Raw genomic sequence first — 21,958 nt, forward strand, 5'->3', positions numbered from 1 at the left:
AACAGCAAAGTGAAAGGAATATGTAACTGTACACTATAATTTGACAAAAAACTTTTTAAGTATTTTCTTACTGTTAAAAAATTAGTATTGTTTTTGCTAAGATATAAACTATAAACACAGAACAACTTAAAACTAACAAAATCAAAGAAATATGCAAAAACTTAGTACAGAAATAAAAGCACAAGCCAAAAAGAAAAATTATGGGGATAAAGAAAAATAACTGTCATCTGGGAAAAAATAAAGCAGCAGGAGTTGAAAAACCTCCAGTGATTTTTTTTGAAGATTTTAAGTAATCTCTACACCAACAGTGAGGCTCAAACTCACAACCCCAAAATCAAGAGTCTTATACTCTATACCAAGTGGGCCAGTCAGGTGTCTCTCAGATGACTTTTTTAAATGATGATTCCTAGGGATCCTGAACTATTCTACTTCCTCTAGCTTGCAAATTTGTTTAGTAAAACTGTACAGTACAAAGAATTAAAATTTTAAAAAGTCTATATTAAGTAATCTATGGTACAAAGACTATGCAAAAACCTTTACTTCATCAAATAAACGTTAAGTAATGCACTTAAATAACTATGTTTTACCTGATTAATTTTCCTGAGTTCATTCGTTGCTTCAAAGTTATTTGGTTCTAGTTCTAATACTTTTTCATAATCTAAGTAAATTTGAAGATAAAGAATATGTGAAAGACAAGATATTAAAAAATTCCATAGAACAATCATTTGCTACATGTGACAAACAGGCATGCATCCTGCAGCAAAATTACGAGGAACCGAGAAATACTAACCAACAGGAGGTTACTGGACTATCTCCATTCTCCACCAAGACAAACAAAATCCTAACAGAATCCCTTGCAAATCACCCTCTTCCACCAGCCCCAGGAAGGACACTTACTATCATTAAGTTGTACATCTTAAAACCAGAAACAGCAGAATCCTATTAGATTATCAACTTTATTCAGATTTTATGATTTATAGTACACAAACTTATTTTATGGAGTAACAAAAGGCTTAGACTTTACAAATGAAGAAAAACATGTCAAGGACTCTATGTGCCGTGCCTCTCTGCCTCACGATATCCAACAAGATGCTTTAATCCCTATTTTACGGCTGAAAAACTGAAAATCACTGCGGACCCACAACCTTCCCCTTGGTCACATAGCTAATACACAGTGGAGTAAGAATTTGAACCAAAGTCTGATTGGTGGCAAATAATGCATTCCTTCCCAAAGTAGCAAAAATGAGATTTCTTCAAATACAGAAAGCTCTCTGAGGGTAGTAACTGTGATTACCTAGTATTCTTTGTATAGCATCTGTTAAATTAAACTATTAAAGAGTGTTTTAGATAATAATAAGATGAAAATATTAATACCTTTTTTGGCATCCTCTAACTTTTGCAAAGCAAATCGAGCAGCACCTCGTCTTGTATAAGCCTTGGTGTAACTTCTATTCAAGGCAATTGCTAAATTACAATCAGACTCAGCAACAGCAAATCTGCAATTTAAAAAAGTTGAAGTTAATAATATTCATTTGTCAAACCAAAACTTCAAAATTTGTTTCTGAAATCCCATCTTCTTTTATTTACTTAAGGCTACTGAAAAGCATTAATTCATGATGGTGAGATGTAAGTAACATTCCCTCTAAAGGAAAAAGAATGCCCACTACCACTGCTTTCTGTCAGTATTATATTAGAGGTCCTGGCTAATGCAGTTTCACAAGAAAGAAATATACAGCTAAAAGACTGGAGAGGAACAAAACTCAGATGATGTGATGGTCTACCTAAAAAACTCAAAACAATCTGGAGACACTGTTAGTAATAATGAAAGTTTGCAAGGTGACTGCTTTACTAAAGATAAGCAACAACAACAACAACAAAAAAAACAGAAATAAATCTAACAAAAGATATGTAAGACCCATACGCAGAACATTTGAAGACTGTCTTCAAAAACATTAAAGACTTAAGTGAAGACGTATCATATTCATGATTTACACTAAGTCACAAAACCATAGCAATATAATTCTCTCCAAACTGATCTACAAATCCAAAGCAATTAGAATCAAAATACCTACAGAATTTTTCAAGGAGTTTAACAAGATGATTCCAGTATTTACACTGATAAGCGAAAGTCCAAGAATACCCAAGACATTCCCAAAAAATAATAAGGTAAGAATACATGTCCTATGCCAAATATGGAGACTTATTATAATGCTATAGCAATTAAAGGTAGTATGGAATGAGTTATACGGATAGGCAACAGATCAACTGGAGAACAGAATGATGAAAAAGAGATCCATGTGGGGCACCTAGGTGGCTCAGTGGGTTGAGCTCAGTGGATTTCGGTTCATGGTCTCATGGTTTATGAGACTGAACTCCACATCAGTCTCTGTGCTGACAGTGCGGAGTCTGCTTAGCATTCTCTCTCTCCCTGCCCCTCCCTTGCCCTCTCTTGCTATCAAAATAAGTAAATAAACATTTAAAAAAAAAAAAAAAAGAAAAAGAGATCCATGCAAACTAAGCATACGACAAGGTGGCACTGCAGATCCATGGGGAAAGTGTGGATGTTCAATAAATAAGACTGACATGACTGAAATAGTCATATGAAAAGATATGAAATTAGACTTCTACCTTCAGCATACATAAAGACTTAAACATGAAAATTAAAACTTAAAAACTTTTAGAAGAAAATATAGAAGACTATTATGAGTTCAGCATGGGAAACTATTGTTGTAACAAATTATATTTTTTAAAGTGCTAACCTCTAAAAAAAAAATCAATAAATTGAAATATATTAAAATTAAGAATTTCTGCTCATTGATACTTCACAGAGAAAGAAAAAAAGCAAAGCTGCAGATTGGGGGAAAATAATTATTATAAACAAAACACTGAAGGATTAGTATCCCGAAAGAATTCTTAAAAATCAATAGAAAAACAGACTTACAGAAAAATGCCCAAAAGACAAAACAGGCATTTCACAGGGAAACAAAGGAATACAGGTGGCAAATAAATATATAAGATGTTCAACCTTATTAGCAGTTGTGGAAATGCAAATTAAGACCAAGGTGAATTACCATTTTGCACCCACTTGACTGAAAACAATTAAGAAGCCCGATTCTACCAGTGTTGGTAAAGACACGGAGCAAGCATCCACACATACTCCTAATGAGAACATAAACTTATACAACTACCTTTGCATTACTTGTACAACTGGTCATCACCATGTAAGTAGAACATATATATACATCCTGGGACCCAACCCCAAGAAACCTACAAAACTGTCAACATTATCACTGCTTTAAGGAAAGGAGAAAAGGGTGGTAGGGAGGGAGAGAAGGGGGGAAAGAGGGAGAAGAAAAGGAAAGAGTGAAAGAAAGGAGGCAACCAACAATCCAGCACCAGGAAAATGGATATAGGGAGGAAGCCCTGGTGGTGAAGAAAGATAAGAGAGAGGAGAGCACACCGGGAAACGCACGGGGAGAACACTTCCCCAAAGCCACTGGTTTGGAAAACAAGGGACTAATTTTCTAGTTTCTGCAACCAGCAGGGCTCAAAGCCAGGAGTTTTAGAGGTCATAGGGCAGGGCTGGGATAGAGCCCTGAAGGGCACTGCCCTACTCCTGGAGGGCAGGCAGGCCAACAACCCTGGGGCAGACAGTACAGTGATCTGAGGATCCCCTAAAATTGTTCCCTCTTCTTGGAGCACATCTATGAGAGGTGGCTTTCAAAAAGGGGCCTCTCCGGGGATGAAAGAACCATTTCCATCCCCCCACACCTCTCAGCGTAGGCACAGAGACACTGACTGAGGGCAGCTAACCCAGACACTGGCTATTTAACCTGCTTTGCTCCAAATCCCATGACCCTGAGCTACAGCGATTGCCCTTCTTGGTCAAAACTGCATCCATCCCAGCACAGTGAGACCCTCCTCCAGAAGACCAGCGAGGGTCCCCACCAGACCAGGTCCCTAAAGTCTGGAGTTTTAAAAGTCAGCAGCCTTGGCTACAACAGAGCCCAAAGTGCACTGCACTGTTCCAGGCAGGCAACATAGAAAGAGCATGAAACCAGCAATCTGAAAACCACCTGGGATGCACAAGGGAAAATTATTTGCTCTTCTGGAATGCTTCCCTGAGAGCACAGAGACCCCTCTCTGAGGACAAAGGAGCTGGCTGACACCAGTTCCCTCCCCTACCACCCAGCATAAACCAACTTCAGTCAACAACACGGTGCCAACACTGGCTGCCCTACCTGCTCACACCAAGTCACACCCACCTGTGCTCCACTGGCACTGCTTTTCTCAGGCAAGAGTGCCTAAGTCGCAGAGCAGCGGGCCCCTTCCTCAGAAAGCCAGCAGAAACCTCTGCATGCACCACATCTACTGGCCATAGAGTTCTGCAAAGCTCTGGTTCTAGTGGAAGTAGACTTAGGTCTCATTTAATAAGTGGACCAAAGCACACCTAGTTAAAACTCCCCATACTCTGGCTAATCCAAACACTGCCCACTGCAGGCAAGGAGAGCCTCTGCAGATGACTGACCTGAAAGACAGAGCAGCCAAAACCCAGCAGCAGAGTGCATGCAGCACACACCAGGGACACTTCCCGAAGCTCCAGGCCTTGGACACTTATATGACCTCTTCTTCACAAAGCCATGACTCTCAGGAGCAGGAAACATAACAGGCTTTTCTAACACAGAGGAGAAGACAGAGACTCAGACAAAATACCAACATGGAGGAATTCATCCCAATAGAAAGAACAAGAAAAGATCCTGAACAGAGATCTAATGGAAAAAAAGCATAAGTAATATGCCTGATGGAAAATTTAAAGCAACACTTAAAAGGATACTTGGTGGTCTTGAGAAAAGCATGAAAGACATCAGGGACAGCCGTACCACAGACAAAAAAGAGCTAAAAAACAGTCAGAAATGAGAAATGCAAGAACTGAGATTTGAAACAGACTGCATGTAATGACCACAACGATGGAAGAAGCAGAGGAACAAATAAGTGATACAGAAGATAGAATAATGGAAAATAATAAAGCTGAACAAAAGAGAAGAATTATGGATCACGAGAATACTAGGGAACTCAGTGATTCCATCAAATGTAGTAATATTTGTATCATAGGAGTCCCAGAAAGAAAGACAGAAAAGGGTGCAGAAGGTTTATTTGAGGAAATAATAATTGAAAACTTCCCTAATCTGGGAAAGGAAATAAACATCCAAATCCAGGAGGCACAGAGAACTCCAATCAAAATCAACAGAAGCAGGCCAACACCAGACATATTGTAATTAAACTTGCAAAATACTGTGATTAAAAAAAAAAAAAAATCCTAAAAGCAGCAAGACAAAAGAAGTCCCTAACCTACAAAGGAAGACCCATAAGGCCAAGCTGCAGATCTCTCCACAAAAACTTGGCAAGCCAGAAGGGAGTAGCATGATACATTCAACACACTAAATGGGAAAAATATGCAGCCAAGAATACTCTATCCAGCAAGGCTGTCATTCAGAATAGGAGAGATAAAGAGTTTCCCAGACAAACAAAAACTAAAGGAATTCGTGACCACTAAACCAGCCCCGCAAGAAATATTAAGGGGGACTCTTTGAGTGGGAAAAGACCAAAAGCAACAAAGACTAGAAATGGATAGAGAAAATCTCCAGAAACAACAATAAAATAACACTAAATTCATATCTATCAAGAATTACTCTAAATGTAAGTGGACCAAATGCTCCAATCAAAAGACGGTGTCAGAATGGATTAAAAAAATAAGACCCATGTATATGCTATCTATAAGAGACTCAGCTGCAGACTGAAAATGAGGGGATGGAAACCATCTATCATGCAAATGGAAGTCAAAAGAAAGCCAGAGTAGCAATATCAGACAAACTAGATTTTGCTTATTTTTTTTAAGTTTATTTATTCAAAAGAGAAAGTGCACACATGTGTGCAACCGGGCAAGGGACAGAGACAGAGAGGATTCCCAGGATCCCACGCAGGCTTTGTGTAGCCAGAACTCACAAACCATGAGATCATAACCTGAGCCCAAATCAAGAATTGGGACACTTAACTGACTGAGCCACACAGGCGCCCCCAGACAAACTAGATTTTAAACCAAAGACAAGAGAGGAAGAAGGGCACCATATCATAATAAGGGGACTATCCAACAAGATGATCTTAACAATTATAAATATTTATGCCCCCATATGAGAGCACCAGATATGTAAAACAATATCAAACCTAAAGAAACTCATTGATAATAATACAATAACAGTAGGGGACTTTAACACCCCACTTACAGCAATGGAAAGATTATCTAAGCAGAAAACCAGTAAGGAAACAATAGCTTTGAATGACACACTGGACCAGACAGACTTAACAAGTATATTCAGAATATTTCATTGCAAAGCAGAATACACATCGTTTTCAAATGCACATGAGACATTCTCCAGAAGAGATCACATACCAGGTCACAAATAAGGCCTCAACAAGCACAAAAAGAGAGACATCATACCATGCATATTCTCTGACCACAAAGAATGGTCTGAAACTTGAAGTCGACCACAAGAAAAAATTTGGAAAGACCACAAATACATGGAGTTAAACAACATGCTACTAAAGAATGAATGGGTCAACCAGGAAATCAGAGAAGAAATAAAAGAATACATGGAAACAAATGAAAATGAAAACACAACGGTCCAAAACCTCTGGGATGGAGCAAAAGCAGTCATAAGAGGGAAGTATATAGCAATACAGGCCTATCTCAAGAAACAAGAAAAAACTCAAATAAACAACCAACCTTACACCTAAAGCAACAAGAAAAAGAACAAATGAAGCCCAAAGCCAGCAGAAAAAGGGAAATAATAAAGATTATAGCAGAAATAAAGGATACAGAAACTAAAAAACCACCAGAACAGGTCAATGAAACCAGAAGCTGATTCTGTGAAAAAATCAGTAAAATTGATAAACTCCTAGCCAGACTTATCAAACAGAAAAGAGAAAGAACCAAAATAAATGAAATCACAAATGAGAGAGGAGAAATAACTAACACCACAGAAATGCTAACAATTATAAGAAAAAAATTATGAAAAATTATATGCCAACAAACTGAAAGACTGGAAGAAATCGAAAAATGTCTGGAAACATATAAACTACCAAAACTGAAACAGGAAGAAATAGAAAACTTGAACACACCAATAACCAGCAAAGAATCAGTAATCAAAAATCTCCCATAAACAAAAGTTCAGGGCCAGATCAACTTCCCAGGGGAATTCTACCAAACAATGAAAGAAGAATTAATGCCTATTATTCTCAAACTAGTGCAAAAAAATAAAAATGGAATGAAAACTTCCAAATTCATTTTATGAGGCCAGCATTCCCAATTCCAAAACCAGACAAAGACTCTGCTAAAAAAGAGAACTAAGCTCCAATATCCCTCATGAACATGGATGCAAAAATTCTCAACAGAATACTAGCAAATCAAATCCAACAATACATTAAAAAAATCATTCACCACGATCGAGTGGGATTTACTCCTGGGCTGCAAAGGTGGTTGCAAATCAATTAACGTGATACACCACATTAATACAAGAAAGCAAAAGAACCATATGATCCTTTCAATAAATGCAGAAAAAGCATTTGACAAAGTACAACATCCATCCATGATAAAAAAAATCCTCAAAAAAGCAGGGATAGAGGGAACGTATCTCTACATCACAAAGGACATATACAAAAAAACCCACAGCTAATACCATCCTCAATGGGGAAAACTGAGAGCTTGTCCTCTTCCAGTCAGGAACAAGTCAGGGATGTCCACTCTTACCACTGTCATTTAACACAGCACTGGAAGCCCTAGCCTCAGCAATCGGACAACAAAAAGAAATAAAAGTCATCCAAATTGGCAGAGATCAAACTTTCATTATTTGTAGATAACATGATACTCCATACAGAAAACCCAAAAGATTCCACCAAAAAATTGCTAGAATTGATATACAATTCAGTAAAGTCGCAGGATACACAATCAACAGAGAAATCTGTTGCATGTCTATACACCAATAATGAAGCAGCAGAAAAGAGAAATCAAGGAATCCTTTTTACATCTGCACCAAAAATTGTAAGATACCTAGAAATAAACCTAACCAAAGATGTAAAAGATCTGTACTCTGAAAACTATAAAACATTGGTGAAAGAAATTGAAGACAACACAAAGTGGAAAAACATTCAATGCTCCTGGATTAGAAGAGCAAATACTGTTAAAATGTCTATACTACCCAAAGCAATCTACACATTTAATGCAATCCCTATCAAAATACTGCCAGCATTTTTCACAGAGCTAGAACAAACAAGACTAGTATTTATATGGAACCAGAAAAGACCCCAAATAACCAAAGCAATCTTGAAAAAGAAAGCAACACTGAAGACATCAGAATTCCAGACTTCAAGTTGTATTACAAAGCTGTGGTCATCAAGACAGTATGGTACTGGCACAAAAACAGACACATAGATAACCCAGAAATGGACCCACAAATATATGGCCAACTAATCTTTGACAAAGCAGGAAAGAATATCCAATGGAAAAAAGACAGCCTCTTCTGGGCACCTGGGTGGCTCAGTTGGTTAAGCATCTGACTTCGGCTCAAGTCATGATCTCATGTATCGTGGGTTCGAGCCCCAACTATGCTCTGTGCTGACAGCTCAGAGCCTGGAGTCTGCTTCGGATTCTGTGTCCCCTCTCTCTCCCATGCTCATACTCCCAAGCTCATCCTCTGTCTCTCTCCCATGTCTCAAAAATAAATAAACATTAAAAAAAAAAAAATTTTAAGCCTCTTTAACAAATGGTGTTGGGAAAACTGGATAGCAACATGCGGAATGAAACTGGACTACTTTCTTACACTATACACAAAAATAAATAAATTCAAAATGGATGAAAGACCTAAATGTGAGACAGGAAACCATTAAAATTCTAGAAGAGAACACAGGTAGCAACCTCTCTGACCTAAACCATAGCAACTTCTTACCACGCATGTCTCCTGAGGCAAGAGAAGCAAAAGCAAAAAAGAACTACTGGGACTTCATCAATATAAAAAGTTTCTGGGGGCGCCTAGGTAGCTCAGTTAGTTAAGCATCTGGCTATTGATTTTGGCTCAGGTCGTGATCTGGTGGTCATGGGATTGAGCCCTGTGATGAGCTCTGCACTGATAGGGCAGAGTCTGCTTGGCATTCTCTCTCTCCTTCTCTCTCTGCCCCTCCTCCACTTGTGCTCTCTCTCAAAATAAATACATAAACATTTAAAAAAATAGCTTCTTCACAGCAAAGGAAATAATCAATAAAACTAAAAGGCAATCTTCAGAATGGGAGAAGATATCTGTAAATGACATATCTGATAAAGGTTTAGTTACCAAAATCTATACAGAACTGATCAAACTTAACACCCAAAACAACAAATAATCCAGTGAAGAAGTGGGCAGAAGACATGCATAGTCATTTCTCCAAAGACGTACAGAGGGCTAACAGACACATGAAAAGTGATGCTCAACATCACTCATCATCAGGTAAATACAAATCAAAACTGCAATCAGATATCACCTCACACCGGTCAGAATGGCTACAATTAACAACGCAGGAAACAACAGATGTTGGTAAGGATGTGGAGAACAGGGAACCCTTTTACCCTGCTGATGGGAAGGCAAACTGGTACAGCCACTGTGGAAAACAGATGGAGGTTCTTCAAAAAGTTAAAAAAAGGACTACCCTAAATTCCAGCAATTGCATTACTAGAAATTTACCCAAAGGATTAAGAAATACTAAATACATGCACCCTGATGTTTATATCAACATTATCAATAGCCAAATTATGGAAAGAGCCCAAATGTCCATCAACTGATAAATGGATAAAGAAGATACGGTATCTATACACAACGGAATATTACTTAGTCATCAAAAAGAATGAAAGCTTGCCATTTGCGTCAACACAGATGGAGCCAGAGAGTATTATGCTAAATGAAATAAGTCAGTCAGAGAGAGACAAATACCATATAATTTCACTCATATGTGGAATTTAGAAAACAAATCAAATGAACTGGGGTGGGAGAGAGGAGACAAAGCAAGAAACAGACTCTTAACTTTCGTGAACAAACTGAGGGTTGCTGGACGGGAGGTGGGTTAGGCTGGGGTGGGGAGATAGGTTAAGCAGATGATGGATATTAAGGAGTGCACTTGTAATGAGCATCAGGTGTTGTATGTAAGTGACGAATCACTACATTCTATACCTGAAGCTAACATTACACTGTATGTTAACTGGAATTTCAATAAAAACTTGGAAGAAAAAAAAAAAAAAATGAAGACCCCATCCCCACTTTCAAGGGAAGATGACAGTTATCTTTTTATGATGTATGGTTCCCAAATGCTACTCTGCATGCAAATGCCAAAATTTGGGACAAATTTTTACCACTTTATGTTGAAAATCTGGAAAAGAAAGGCCATGTGGGAAATTTTTATAAAGCGAAATTGATTTCATTTAAAAGACTGCTCTAAGATTATGTCCTTAATACTGCCAAATGCTCTTTTGTTCAAGAAATTATAATGAAAGCAAATGATTGTAGGTTTGTTTTACTATGCTTAGTAATGAGAATAAAAAGTCAGTAACACTATTAAAAAAAAAAAAAGATGGGGCGCCTGGGTGGCGCAGTCGGTTAGGCATCCGACTTCAGCCAGGTCACGATCTCACAGTCCGTGAGTTCGAGCCCCGCGTCGGGCTCTGGGCTGATGGCTCAGAGCCTGGAGCCTGTTTCCGATTCTGTGTCTCCCTCTCTCTCTGCCCCTCCCCCGTTCATGCTCTGTCTCTCTCTGTCCCAAAAATAAATAAACGTGGAAAAAAAAAAATTAAAAAAAAAAAAAAAAAGAAGAAGAAATATGTGTCTGGAGTTTCTCTACAACTTTTCAAGGCTTAGTAACTCATGCCTTTTTATCTCTGAATATTATGTCATTGCCTGGGTGTATGAAAGATTCTTTTCTTAAATCAGTGTCGATACACACATAAAATATTCACAAACATTATGGAAATGCCTTACTTTTTCAACCTAAAGTATGCTGACGCTCTGTTTGTTGGCAACACAGGATTATACGGATCAGCATCCATGCCTTTGGTGTAGCATTCAATTGCTTCATCATATTTTCCTTGTTTGAAGTATTTATTGCCCTGAAAAAGCATATGAGTCAGATACATACTGGCACAGAATTCCAGAGACATTTGCTTTCAATATTATGTATAGCTTTCTAACTCATTAGCTCTGTAATCAAGGTTAACAGTAAAGAAAAGAGAATTAAGCAAAACGGTCTTTCAACAAATGCTGATAATTCACTATATAGTCATAGTATGGGCACAATCCAAAAGCCCTGGTAGAAAAATGAGTAACACACCTAGCACTATATACTTTTTACTGACAATAACCCACAGAAATGTAACAAAAGAAAGGCATCAAGATGAAGTTTAATCTGAAAAGAGTTCCATCTTTTTGAAAAGCATTATTAGTTTTATAACAAGGCTTTTCCAAAGAGGGATGTTTAACATTCCAAAAAGTAACCAAAGATGGCCTGTGATATGGAGGAGTGGAATTTAATACTCATGTCACGCTGATTTTAAGTTACTTTTGTCTACTACAAAAAATCCTAAAACGACTCTCTGTACAGTCCATGCACTTTACATATAATAATTCCCTTAATATTCATAATAATCCATTGAAATTTACTAATAATATTAATCTGATATTTACAGTTAAGAAAACTGAGGTACAAGCAATTTAAAGAACTTGTCACAGGATCTGAACCCATGTAATCTGGTTTCAGAGCATACATTCCTAATCAACAAGCTCTACTGTCTCTTGATATGGGTACAGCCAATAAAAACTTAAAATTTGAATACCCCCCAAACTATGTTGAAGAAATACTGGGAGCCATGTGATTTTCTACATATCCTGCTTACATGAAGGAAACTAATGCTAACCTAAAGAATACCTTTTCTTTTAGAGTAAGAGCCTTTTGTGAATCTACATGAATCCCATCTTCTTCTGACTCTGATTCTTGAGACACAGAATCATGGGTACTCTCTTCTTTATCAAGCTCATCAAGGATGCTGTCCTGAAATTGTAAGTAGGAAAACTTAGTGTTCATAACTACATGACCATTAAAATAAAGAAGACATAAAAAAAGAAAAAAAAAAAAAAAAAAAAAAGGACACTCAATAGAACTTAGGTTGTTATCACCTAAAGACCTAAAGGTCTAAGGTTGCTTTCAACCCAAATAACCCCTCATGGTTAGGATTATATCCAGAGAAAAATGTACCCTTAGAAAACCAAGATCCAAACCACTTAAAGAATCTACCTTTGAACACATAAAGTAAGCTAAGTCAATAGGGTCCACAAAACACCCCTAAGTCACAAACTATTAGTAGTGAGGTATTAGCTTGACATAACCAAAGTTTGCAAATAACCCCAAATTAATATAATAAACAACCAATAGCCAAGAGTGTTTTTTACTAAAATGCATTTTCCTTCCTTAATCTTAAAACATTAAAAACTGCTTGTAGAACACAATAATTCCTAATTGTCAAAAAACCTATGAGGTAAGTATAGTTACCCATTTTTCACTGCAAGGAACCGAAACACAGAAGTTTGTTAACTCAACATCACTCAGCTAATAAGTGGTCAAGTCAGGATTTGAACCCAGGCAAATCTGACTCCTCTGTCAGCAGCTGTTATACTGTTTCTCAGCGAATTCCAAAAATATAGCAGACTATCAAAGAAAATATGTATTATGCTAGTCCCGCAATTCCCAATCTCTTTGGGATCACACTTTCCTTTCATGGTAATAAATCATCTCATGAACCCCATCAATATACTTTAAATATATATGATAAAAGAATGGTTTTTACAAAGAGATTTTAAACTAGTAAGCATTAAAGAGTTCACTAAAGCTCATTTAAATAGTTTAATGTTTTTATTTATTTTGGGGAGAGAGAGGCAGAGTGTGAGTAGGGGAGGGCAGAAAGAGAGAGAGGGAGAATCCAAAGCAGGCTCCAGCTTCTGAGCTGTCAGAGCAGAGCCCGACGCAGGGCTCCAACTCATGAATGGTGAGATCATGACCTGAGCCGAAGTCAGATGCTTAACCGACTAAGTCACCCAAGCACCCCCACTAAAGCTCATTTAAACAAAAACTTCAATTATGTAAACAAAATGGTTTTTGCATTTAACAAACAGCATACTATTTTATGTAAAAAAAAAAAGTATTGACAAATTAAAAAATAAAATCTATGCTTAGTTACACTGAATGAACATTAAGAGATAGACTGAAGCTTAGCTGTGTGTTAGCATGAAGATTCCACAAATACCACCACCCTACCAACATTAACGAGACAAGATTATCCATTCCTGCTATGTTTATATGTGTATAACACCACCAGCAGCAGGACCCTAAAGCACGATGCTCAAATCTCAAAACAGGAGTTCAATCAGTATCTGTGAATGAACAAACGTTTGTGTAGAAAGCACCTCTCTAGGTAATGATCTGAGATGATGCTTTTCAAGAAAAAGCATTATAAGATACCACCTTATGAAAAGGAAAAGGCTACATAATGAGGGGTAAGGTCACAAAAAATGAAAAGTGGACTATATAATACTCAGCAGAGTAAAAGTCATGTTCAGAAAGTATCATTTCCCACAGTAATAAATCCAAGACCTAAAACCATACTTCTCTTACATCAGGACAATACTGAAACAGATAGCAAACTATTTAATTAATAGTGCCAGCTCCATCTTGAGTCAATTAGCCTTGGTTTCATTAAGAAAAATACAACTAATTTGGAAAACCACTAAGCAGTATCTTCTAAACCTAAATGTGTATATAAAGTATGACCTGGCAAATTCCCCCTGGGTGCTTATATCCATCAAAAGACACATACAATAATGTTCATAACAGGTTTGTTCATAATAGCAACCCAAATGTATGTCAACAGAAGAATGGATACACAAATTGTGATATACTCTCACAATGGAATTCTGATCAGCAATGAAAAAAAGAAATTACTGCTACTGACAATACAGATCAATGTCAGATAATGCTAGCAACCAAAGCTAAACAAAAAGAGTGCATACTATATGATACATTTATATGAAATTCCATAACCGGCAAAACTCATCTAAAATATTAGAGATCACAACAGCAGCTACCTTTGGGGGGCAATCAACTGAAAAGGGAGGTTTCTGAGATGCTGGAAATGTCTTATATCTTGATGTGGATGGTGGTTTCTCAAGTATATATATGAGCAAAAATTCCGATTTTTGCATTTACTGTATGTGTAACCTCAAATAAAAATGTTAAACAGTAAAGTGCAAATAAAATAACAAACACAAAAATCACAAGAGTGGTTATCTATGGAAGTAGAGGGGGAGAAAAGAAGATGGGGTAGGAAAGGAGCACACTGGTAGCTTCAACAGGACTGAAAAATTCTCTGTAAGTTACATGGTGGGCTCACATATTCATTTTATTATTATGCTTTAGACCATATATCTTCACTTACTCTTTTGTATAAATCGACTATTACATTAACACTTTCAGAAAGACTAAAAAGGAATATATATTTCAGATCAATCAAACCAAATCAACCCTTAAGGTGGGTGAGAGTCTAGAATAAGGCTGACCAACAGATTGCCTTTCACAGGCTGACCTAATGATGGCTGCTTGAAGCACTACGTAGAGGGTTCGGAGGCAGAGTACTGGTGGTAATTTTCCAGTTACACCATGTGTTACATGTGGGAGATGGGAGGCAAACAGATTTACCCTCATCTAGAAGGGTGAAGCCCATTCTCTGGGGATCAAGATAGGCCTACTTTTATTGTCCCATAGCCACAGCCCCAAGACTAGACACTAAGACATTCCCTTTCCTTCAGTCTATAAAAACATATAGCAGAGTCCTTCTTTTCTGGGAGTTATTACTATCTTAGAATTCTGGCTGTCTAGGGATTAGAGACGGCGGGGAGGAGGGATGTGGGTGCAAGTATTAACAGACAGCACAAGAGAGATCTTTGTGGCGATGCAGTATTTTTGAGTTCTAAATGCCATGGTGGTTACCCAAGTGTTCATGGGATAAAATGGCACAGAACTATATACATTGTACCATATCGATTTCCTGGTTTTGATACTGCACTGTAGTTAAGGAAGATATAACCACTGGGGTAAACTGGAAGAAGAGTACACTGGACCTCTACATATTATTTTTGCAAAAAGAGAAAAAAGGAAGAAAAAAATAGGAAAGAAAGAAAAGAACACTGGCTGTTTTAGCCACTATACACTGAAAGAGGGCTGCAGGAGAAAAAAATAGTGTAGCAAATTGAAGAGCACTATGAATGAATTTGTATCCACATAAAACAATCCAAATGACAAAAACAGGCATGAGAACTTTATTTTTCATTTAACCCATGACTCTTAGCTAACTCTAAGATAACTTTTTTCAAATACTAAGAAGCACAAGAGTAGATTAACTTACCACATCAAGTTTTGCCCATGCTTCATAATCATAAGATTTTATCCTGTTTTTTGTGTTTTCATCTTTGGTTTTTTTAGAAGACTCTTTAGGTTTGCCTTTCTTCTTTTTCCTAAAATTCCCATTTCGAATAGGAGGTAAATTCTAGGGACAGGGGAAAAAAACACACACAACGTTTTAAGCCCTGCTCTATTAATTACATTTTTGTGTAACTAGCAATGTTTAAAATTCGCACTAAATTATACCTTCAAGTAGGAAGTACTTTTTATTTTTTAAGTATGTAAAAACATCAATTTACCATCTTCACTTATAATAATTCATGCCTGAAATGTTAAATTCATTCTCTGACAAATGTTGAACATTGCTTAGTCACAAGAAAAGTTAGTATCTAGAAAGTTTCATTATACATTTAATTTGCAATCCTAAATGCACACTTCCAAACCTGCCTGATCTTCAGCCTTACTATAATGAATTAGCAGTAGTACAACAGCAAACTGAACTGCCTCCACATCATTAGTATGAAAAAGCTATCCATATTTAAATGCGTACTCTTTTTTTTTAAATTTTTTTTTTTCAACGTTTTTTATTTTTATTTTTGGGACAGAGAGACACAGAGCATGAACGGGGGAGGGGCAGAGAGAGAGGGAGACACAGAATCGGAAACAGGCTCCAGGCTCCGAGCCATCAGCCCAGAGCCTGACGCGGGGCTCGAACTCACGGACCGCGAGATCGTGACCTGGCTGAAGTCGGACGCTTAACCGACTGCGCCACCCAGGCGCCCCTTAAATGCGTACTCTTAAGAAAAACGTTTGGTTGTACCATCTACATTTTACGCTAACAGTGTATGTTAACATATCATGAAATATATAATTATATACGATCTGTATAATATATATACACACTAAATATTGTATGATGTTACTCATTTACGTTAAGAATTATCACATGGCCTTCCTTTCAGGAACTATTCGCTAAGTCTTAAAACGTCTTCATGTAGTTAATATAAATAATTACAAAGACTTTAAAAAGCAGAATTTTTCAGAATGCCGACAGGCAGCAAATCACTTCAAATTCAGTATTTTCACAAAACATTTTAAAAAGCTGTGCTTTGGGGCACCTAGGTGCTTCAGTCAGTTCAGCGTCAGACTTCGGCTCAGGTCATGATCTCATGCTTCATGGGTTCAAGCCTCGTGTCAGGCTCTGTGCTGACAGCTCAGAGCCTGGAGCCTGCTTCGGATTCTGTGTCTCCCGCTCTATCTGTCCCTCCTCTGCTTGTGCTCTGTCTCTCTCTCTTTCTCTCAAGAATAAACAAACATTAAAAAAAAATTTTTAATGGTTCTGCTTCTCTTTAAACTAGTTATGCTGGAGGCTAAAGTAGGATTTAATTAAGAAATTTACCTCTTCAGGAACACCATTCTGTCTTCTTAGTTCCATATCCTTCTGCTTAATATCCTTTTCCCAGTTTTCTAAATCTCTCATAAAGTCTTGTAATTCTTCTGCATTTTGTTTCACTTGTAGTTGTAATTCAATTGCTTTATTTGTCGAAGTCATTATGGCCTGCAGAGTTTTGACCAACCAATCTCTGACAAGAATTAAACAAAAATATTTGATTTTTTTGAAGCTTAGCTAATTATTTTTTACCACTTCATAAATGGTCAAAAAACATAGAGGAGAGCCTAAAGTGATGCTGAAGAAAGAAAACATCAGTATATTATTTTTTAGATGAATCAATGTTTGCTGAATGAACAAATGAAAGACAGACAAGTCTGGGAGTTGCTGCAATCAATGTAAATGAAAGGCAATGAGGAAATCACTGAAATTAGCAAGTAGCCCATGGTAGCAGACTGTCCGCCCATCTCTAGCTTATAAATTAATCCTAATTATCTCCTTTACTCCTTTTCAAAATTTATTGAACTTCTGCTATGTGACAGGCCCTGTAAAAACAAGACAAGGTCTTACGTCTAGTGGAGAAGGAAGCAAAATAATCAAGTACTGAGCAACAAAATATTAGGCTAGGCAGGGTTTCTTAACCCTAGGGCTATCAATATTTTGGGACAGATTATTCTTTGTGGTAGGAGATGTGTCCTACGCATTGTAAGATGGTTGGCAACATCTCTGGCCTCTTCCAACTAGGTAGCGGTATTCCCCCTCCCCTCCAGACTGTGACAAAGTGCTCCAGACATTGTTAAATGTCACCTGGGAGGCATAATTAACTCCTGGTTGAGAGCAACTGTGCTAAATAGAGGTACACAGAGATGCTGTGGGACTGACAACAAAGGACAGGCATAAATCAGATGGTGGGTAGGGTGGTGGGTTCAAGGAAAGAGTCCCCAAAGTTGCTGTAACTAGCCAAGCTTCAAATAGGCCAGCCAAGTGATTAACCATGGAGAAGTGGGCAGGCAGACTGAAGGACTAAGAGAATGATGAGAGAGAAGGCCAAGGTGGCTATGGGACAGGTCTTGAAATGCCATGCCATGAGGTCTGAAAGCTATGTGAAAAGTATTATAGTGGGAAAATAAAAGATACTTGATGACTGATTCACATAAGGAGTGGGGGAGCAGAGGACTTAACCAGTGTCTTAGATTTCTGGCTTGGGAGCCTGGTTAAATGAGTAGTGCCATTTTGAGGCTGGATCACAATTTTAAAAGGAAAAAAAGGGTGCACCTGGCTGGCTCAGTTGGTGGAGCATGTGACTCTTGATTTTGGGGTTATGAGTTCAAGCCCCACATTGGGTGTAGAGATTACTTAAAATATTTTTCTTTAGACCTTTAAAAAAAAAGAAAGAAAAGGAAAAAGCTTCAGGATTGAAGGACAAGAGGAAAGGCAAATATCTCAGTTTGAGATATGCTGAACTGGGTGCTTATGGAAGATCAGGATATAACCAGTAGGTACTTATAGGTAGTCACACAGGGCTAGAGATACAAATTTGAGTGTCGCTAGCATAAAGGTGGAAATTGCAATCATGGATTTGGACATGCTTAATCACTGTAACTACAGGTTTAGGTGGGGAAGGACTGGAACCTGGAAAACACTATCATTTGGGGAACAAGCAGAGGAAGAGATGCCAACACACATAGGAAAAACTAGGCAGCAACAACTAGAGAGTTGGTAGGAAAACTTGGGCGAGTAATTTCACCGAATAGAATTCTTAAGAGTTCAAGGTGAGAGAGGTTAGCAGTGCCAAATGACACAAAGATCATCTAAGAGTAATGAAAGTGCATTATATTTGGTCATGTAAAGATTTATTAAGAATTTTATTGAGATTTAAAGAAAAAGTGGAAATAAAATGAGATGCTGAGTAAATGAGATTATATTGAGATTAGCGTGATTCTGTAATAATCTAAGATTGCTCAGGAGTATAGTCTGGCGAAGACAAACAAGATAAAATCTAGGAAAAAGGGTGAGTGATGGGATAAAGTTCCCAAAAAGGTGGGAGGGGACTCAAAGCTTAAGAGGAGTGGGAGAGTAGAAAGGGAAAGAGAGAAATTAGAAAAATTAGTTTTCTAACGGTTGCAAATGCAGATAGGTCTTCTGACCCCTAGCCTGGCCCTAGAACCTAAACTAAGTTTAAGATTCTTTTCAGGCAGTGCCCATGTTTGATCACATATGTAGATCTCATTTGAAAAAGTAAAATAAAGCGAAACCAATATAGTGCTTTGCTGGGGGCTCAAAAATAGGAATAAAGCCGCAGCAAGCCACTGTGATGCTGCAAAGCGTCGAAACCCTTTTCCATTTCATTCATCACCTCTGCTGCTCCCGCAGGCGCAATGGCTGCCAACGGTACCTGCGACGAGGCTCGAGTCCGAGCAAGCACCCAGAAACTTCCAGCACGGGGCGTATCGCTTTCACACTCAATATCCGAGCGAACACTGCACACCGACGCCGACAGGGGGCGTGCCCCACCGCAGTTCTCTCGGGAGAGTGGATCTGCGGTCCGACCACCGCAAACCCGCCCAGTACCCCGGGCAGCCGGGGTGGAGGGACGGTCAGCAGAGCAGGCCGTCCAGACCCGGGCGCGCGGAGCAAGCCCCTTCCGCAACGCTCACCCGGGACGCCGCTACCCTGGACACCGCCGCGCCCTCGCCGCCCACCCTCACGCCCTCACGCCCTCACGCCCTCCGCCTCACCCGGGACCCACGGCCGCGCGCCCCCTTCGAGCCACGCGACCCCAAAAGCCCCGTCGGCTGTCAAAGCCGGCGATAACGACAAGGCCGACTCACCTCACTAGGCCGTTACTGCCCGCAAGGCCGGCATCCCAGGCTCCCAGCAACTCACGCCGAGCCCCGCCTTCCTGAGCTTTCCCACAAGTCCCCGCGTGCCGTCGCCCCGCCCCCTGGCGTCCAGGCGGAGCATGCGCAGAAGGTCAGGTACAGTGCGCGGTTCTTCTCAGGGTACAATTAGAGAATTGACAGGTGCGTTAAAGCCGAATCAGACGCCTTGCCTGCTTCCACTATAACTAAACTTCACGGGAGATAACCCCCAAACTGCAGAGTCACCCTGACTTGTTCCTATTGCCAAAATAATAACTCCTTGACTATTTCCTTGGACTCCCCTCAAGATGATTTCATTCTGAATATTTGCCCTGCGGGTGTCTATAGGTCACGACCTTTGTAAGTACGATAATCATCTGAGAAAGTTACTGTTTATCTGAACAAACTGTGTAATCTTGTAACTCTGACAAATGTGCAAGGTTGTTTTGTTTTGCTTCCTGTAAGTACTTGTATTTGACAAACCAATTCTTCAGTCTGCCTCTCTTCACCTTTGCGAGTAAACTCTGCTTTTCTAAGTGTATCTGACTCTGAGTCTTTCTTGGTCGTGTGTCAGTACTAAGGTTTCTCTTTAGAGTGCCCTGGCTTACAAAGAAGAAAGAATGTGAACCTTTTAACATTTCTTGCGTCTGCTTCCTGTATGAGTGAGCTTTCTTTAATTTTTCAGGACAACTCTAAAATTGTAAAACAAAAATAATTTCAAAAGTCCATGAAAACAAACGGAAGCAAAGAAACCTGTCAGTTCGAAACAACTCAGTGATCTCAGACATTAGCCTCAAAATCCAGTTCAGTGGCTCTCAGGCTTGACTGAACTTTGAAATCATCTATGGAGCATTTTAAAAAAAAATCTTATTTCTAGATTTTGTCCCCAGAGATTCCGATTTAATTTCCAGTGCAGCCTGGGAATCCTGATTTTTTAAAGCACAGGATACAATTGTTCATTTAAGACTGGGAGCCACTAATCCAGATAATCATCAATGAAAACCCACCCTGGGGTCCTCTCTTACAAGGGCAGATCATTAGCTCATCTTTCCCACTGTATATTTATATAGTATCTTTGTATTTTCACATCATAATAGTCAAATCATCAAGTGTATCATCAACATATTTACTAATGAAATGATCCTTTTGGTTTTGTGTTTTCAATTATAATAAATCATTTTAAAACAGATATTGATTTATGGATGTTCTTAACAAAAGCAATCTATTTTTTTAAATGAATTCTACCAGAGTCAATTGAGATGAGAGGGATGGGGGCTGCTGGCTCCTTTAGTAAAACCTCATAGACCCTTGGGTGAATCCTCCCTCCTATTTTTCTTCCTCTCAAGTCACATAATAGACAATTTCTTAGTGAGTACAGAAGCAAAGTGAAAGGAGTTAAATCAAATGGTCTTGATGGCCTTTGTTACCTAATTCTGAGGCTCACATTGTTCTACCAAAAACAGCTATGCCTGTAATGACCGCCTTCTCTCTTGTGAGCCCAGACATGGGCCATTGTAAGTTCTTTTCTAGAGTGCAGACTTCCCCACTTCTGTTGACATGTCTTCAAATAGTTTTCAACAAGGTTGGTAAATTATGCTTTTATGTCTCATTAATTAATTTCTTTTTAGGGAAAACAAACCCCAGTCATCTCAGTTGCACTTATTGTTAATATATGAATAGTCACTTTCAAAAAGGTGTCTCTATGTGTTCTATATGTTGAATTTCTAATAGTGGAAGTATATATAAATGTTTATTATTGCAAGAGTAAAATGCTGCAATTAATGATTATGAATGGTGTTAATTTTGTCAATGGTGTTAATGTCTGAAAAAATTATTGACATCTTCAAAATAGCTAAATAAGGAAACACTCTGAAAGTTAATACGAATCTTAAGAAAAGGAATACTAGAGGCTCCTGGGTGGCTCAGTTGGTTAAGCGTCCAACTCTTGATTTCAGCTCAGGTCATGATCTCACAGTTCATGAAGTAGAACCCCACATCGGGCTCTGAGCTGACAGTGTGGAGCCTGCTTGAGATTCTCTCCCTTGCTCTGTCCCTTGTGTGCTCTCTCTCTCTCTCTAAAAAATAAATAAAACAATTTATGTATGGGGTTTAATTGCATGTGAGATAAAGCCCAGTATAAGAGTAGCTTAAACATGAGAGAATATTTCTCTCTCAAATAAAAGAAGACTGA

The 21,958-nt window shown here is 38.5% G+C and overlaps 1 protein-coding gene across 1 annotated transcript in view; it reads right to left on the minus strand.

Moving 5' to 3' along the window:
* Positions 1-19,796, minus strand: part of RPAP3 (RNA polymerase II associated protein 3) — a 42,078-nt gene extending 22,282 nt beyond the window's left edge. Inside the window, exons 1-7 of the mRNA XM_047066023.1 lie at positions 19,738-19,796; positions 16,916-17,099; positions 15,521-15,661; positions 11,995-12,117; positions 11,052-11,179; positions 1,375-1,496; positions 588-658 (exon numbers count right to left, since the gene is read on the minus strand). Of these exons, the coding sequence (XP_046921979.1) occupies positions 588-658; positions 1,375-1,496; positions 11,052-11,179; positions 11,995-12,117; positions 15,521-15,661; positions 16,916-17,068 (738 nt within the window). The 5' untranslated portion in view covers positions 17,069-17,099; positions 19,738-19,796. The remainder of the gene's footprint in view (positions 1-587; positions 659-1,374; positions 1,497-11,051; positions 11,180-11,994; positions 12,118-15,520; positions 15,662-16,915; positions 17,100-19,737) is intronic.
* Between the last annotated feature and the right edge of the window lie 2,162 nt (positions 19,797-21,958).

This window comes from Lynx rufus, unplaced genomic scaffold, assembly GCF_022079265.1.
Source record: "Lynx rufus isolate CCGP_SWC_20201006 ecotype Redwood Valley unplaced genomic scaffold, mLynRuf1.p SCAF_7, whole genome shotgun sequence".
Taxonomy (NCBI): Eukaryota; Metazoa; Chordata; class Mammalia; order Carnivora; family Felidae; genus Lynx; species Lynx rufus.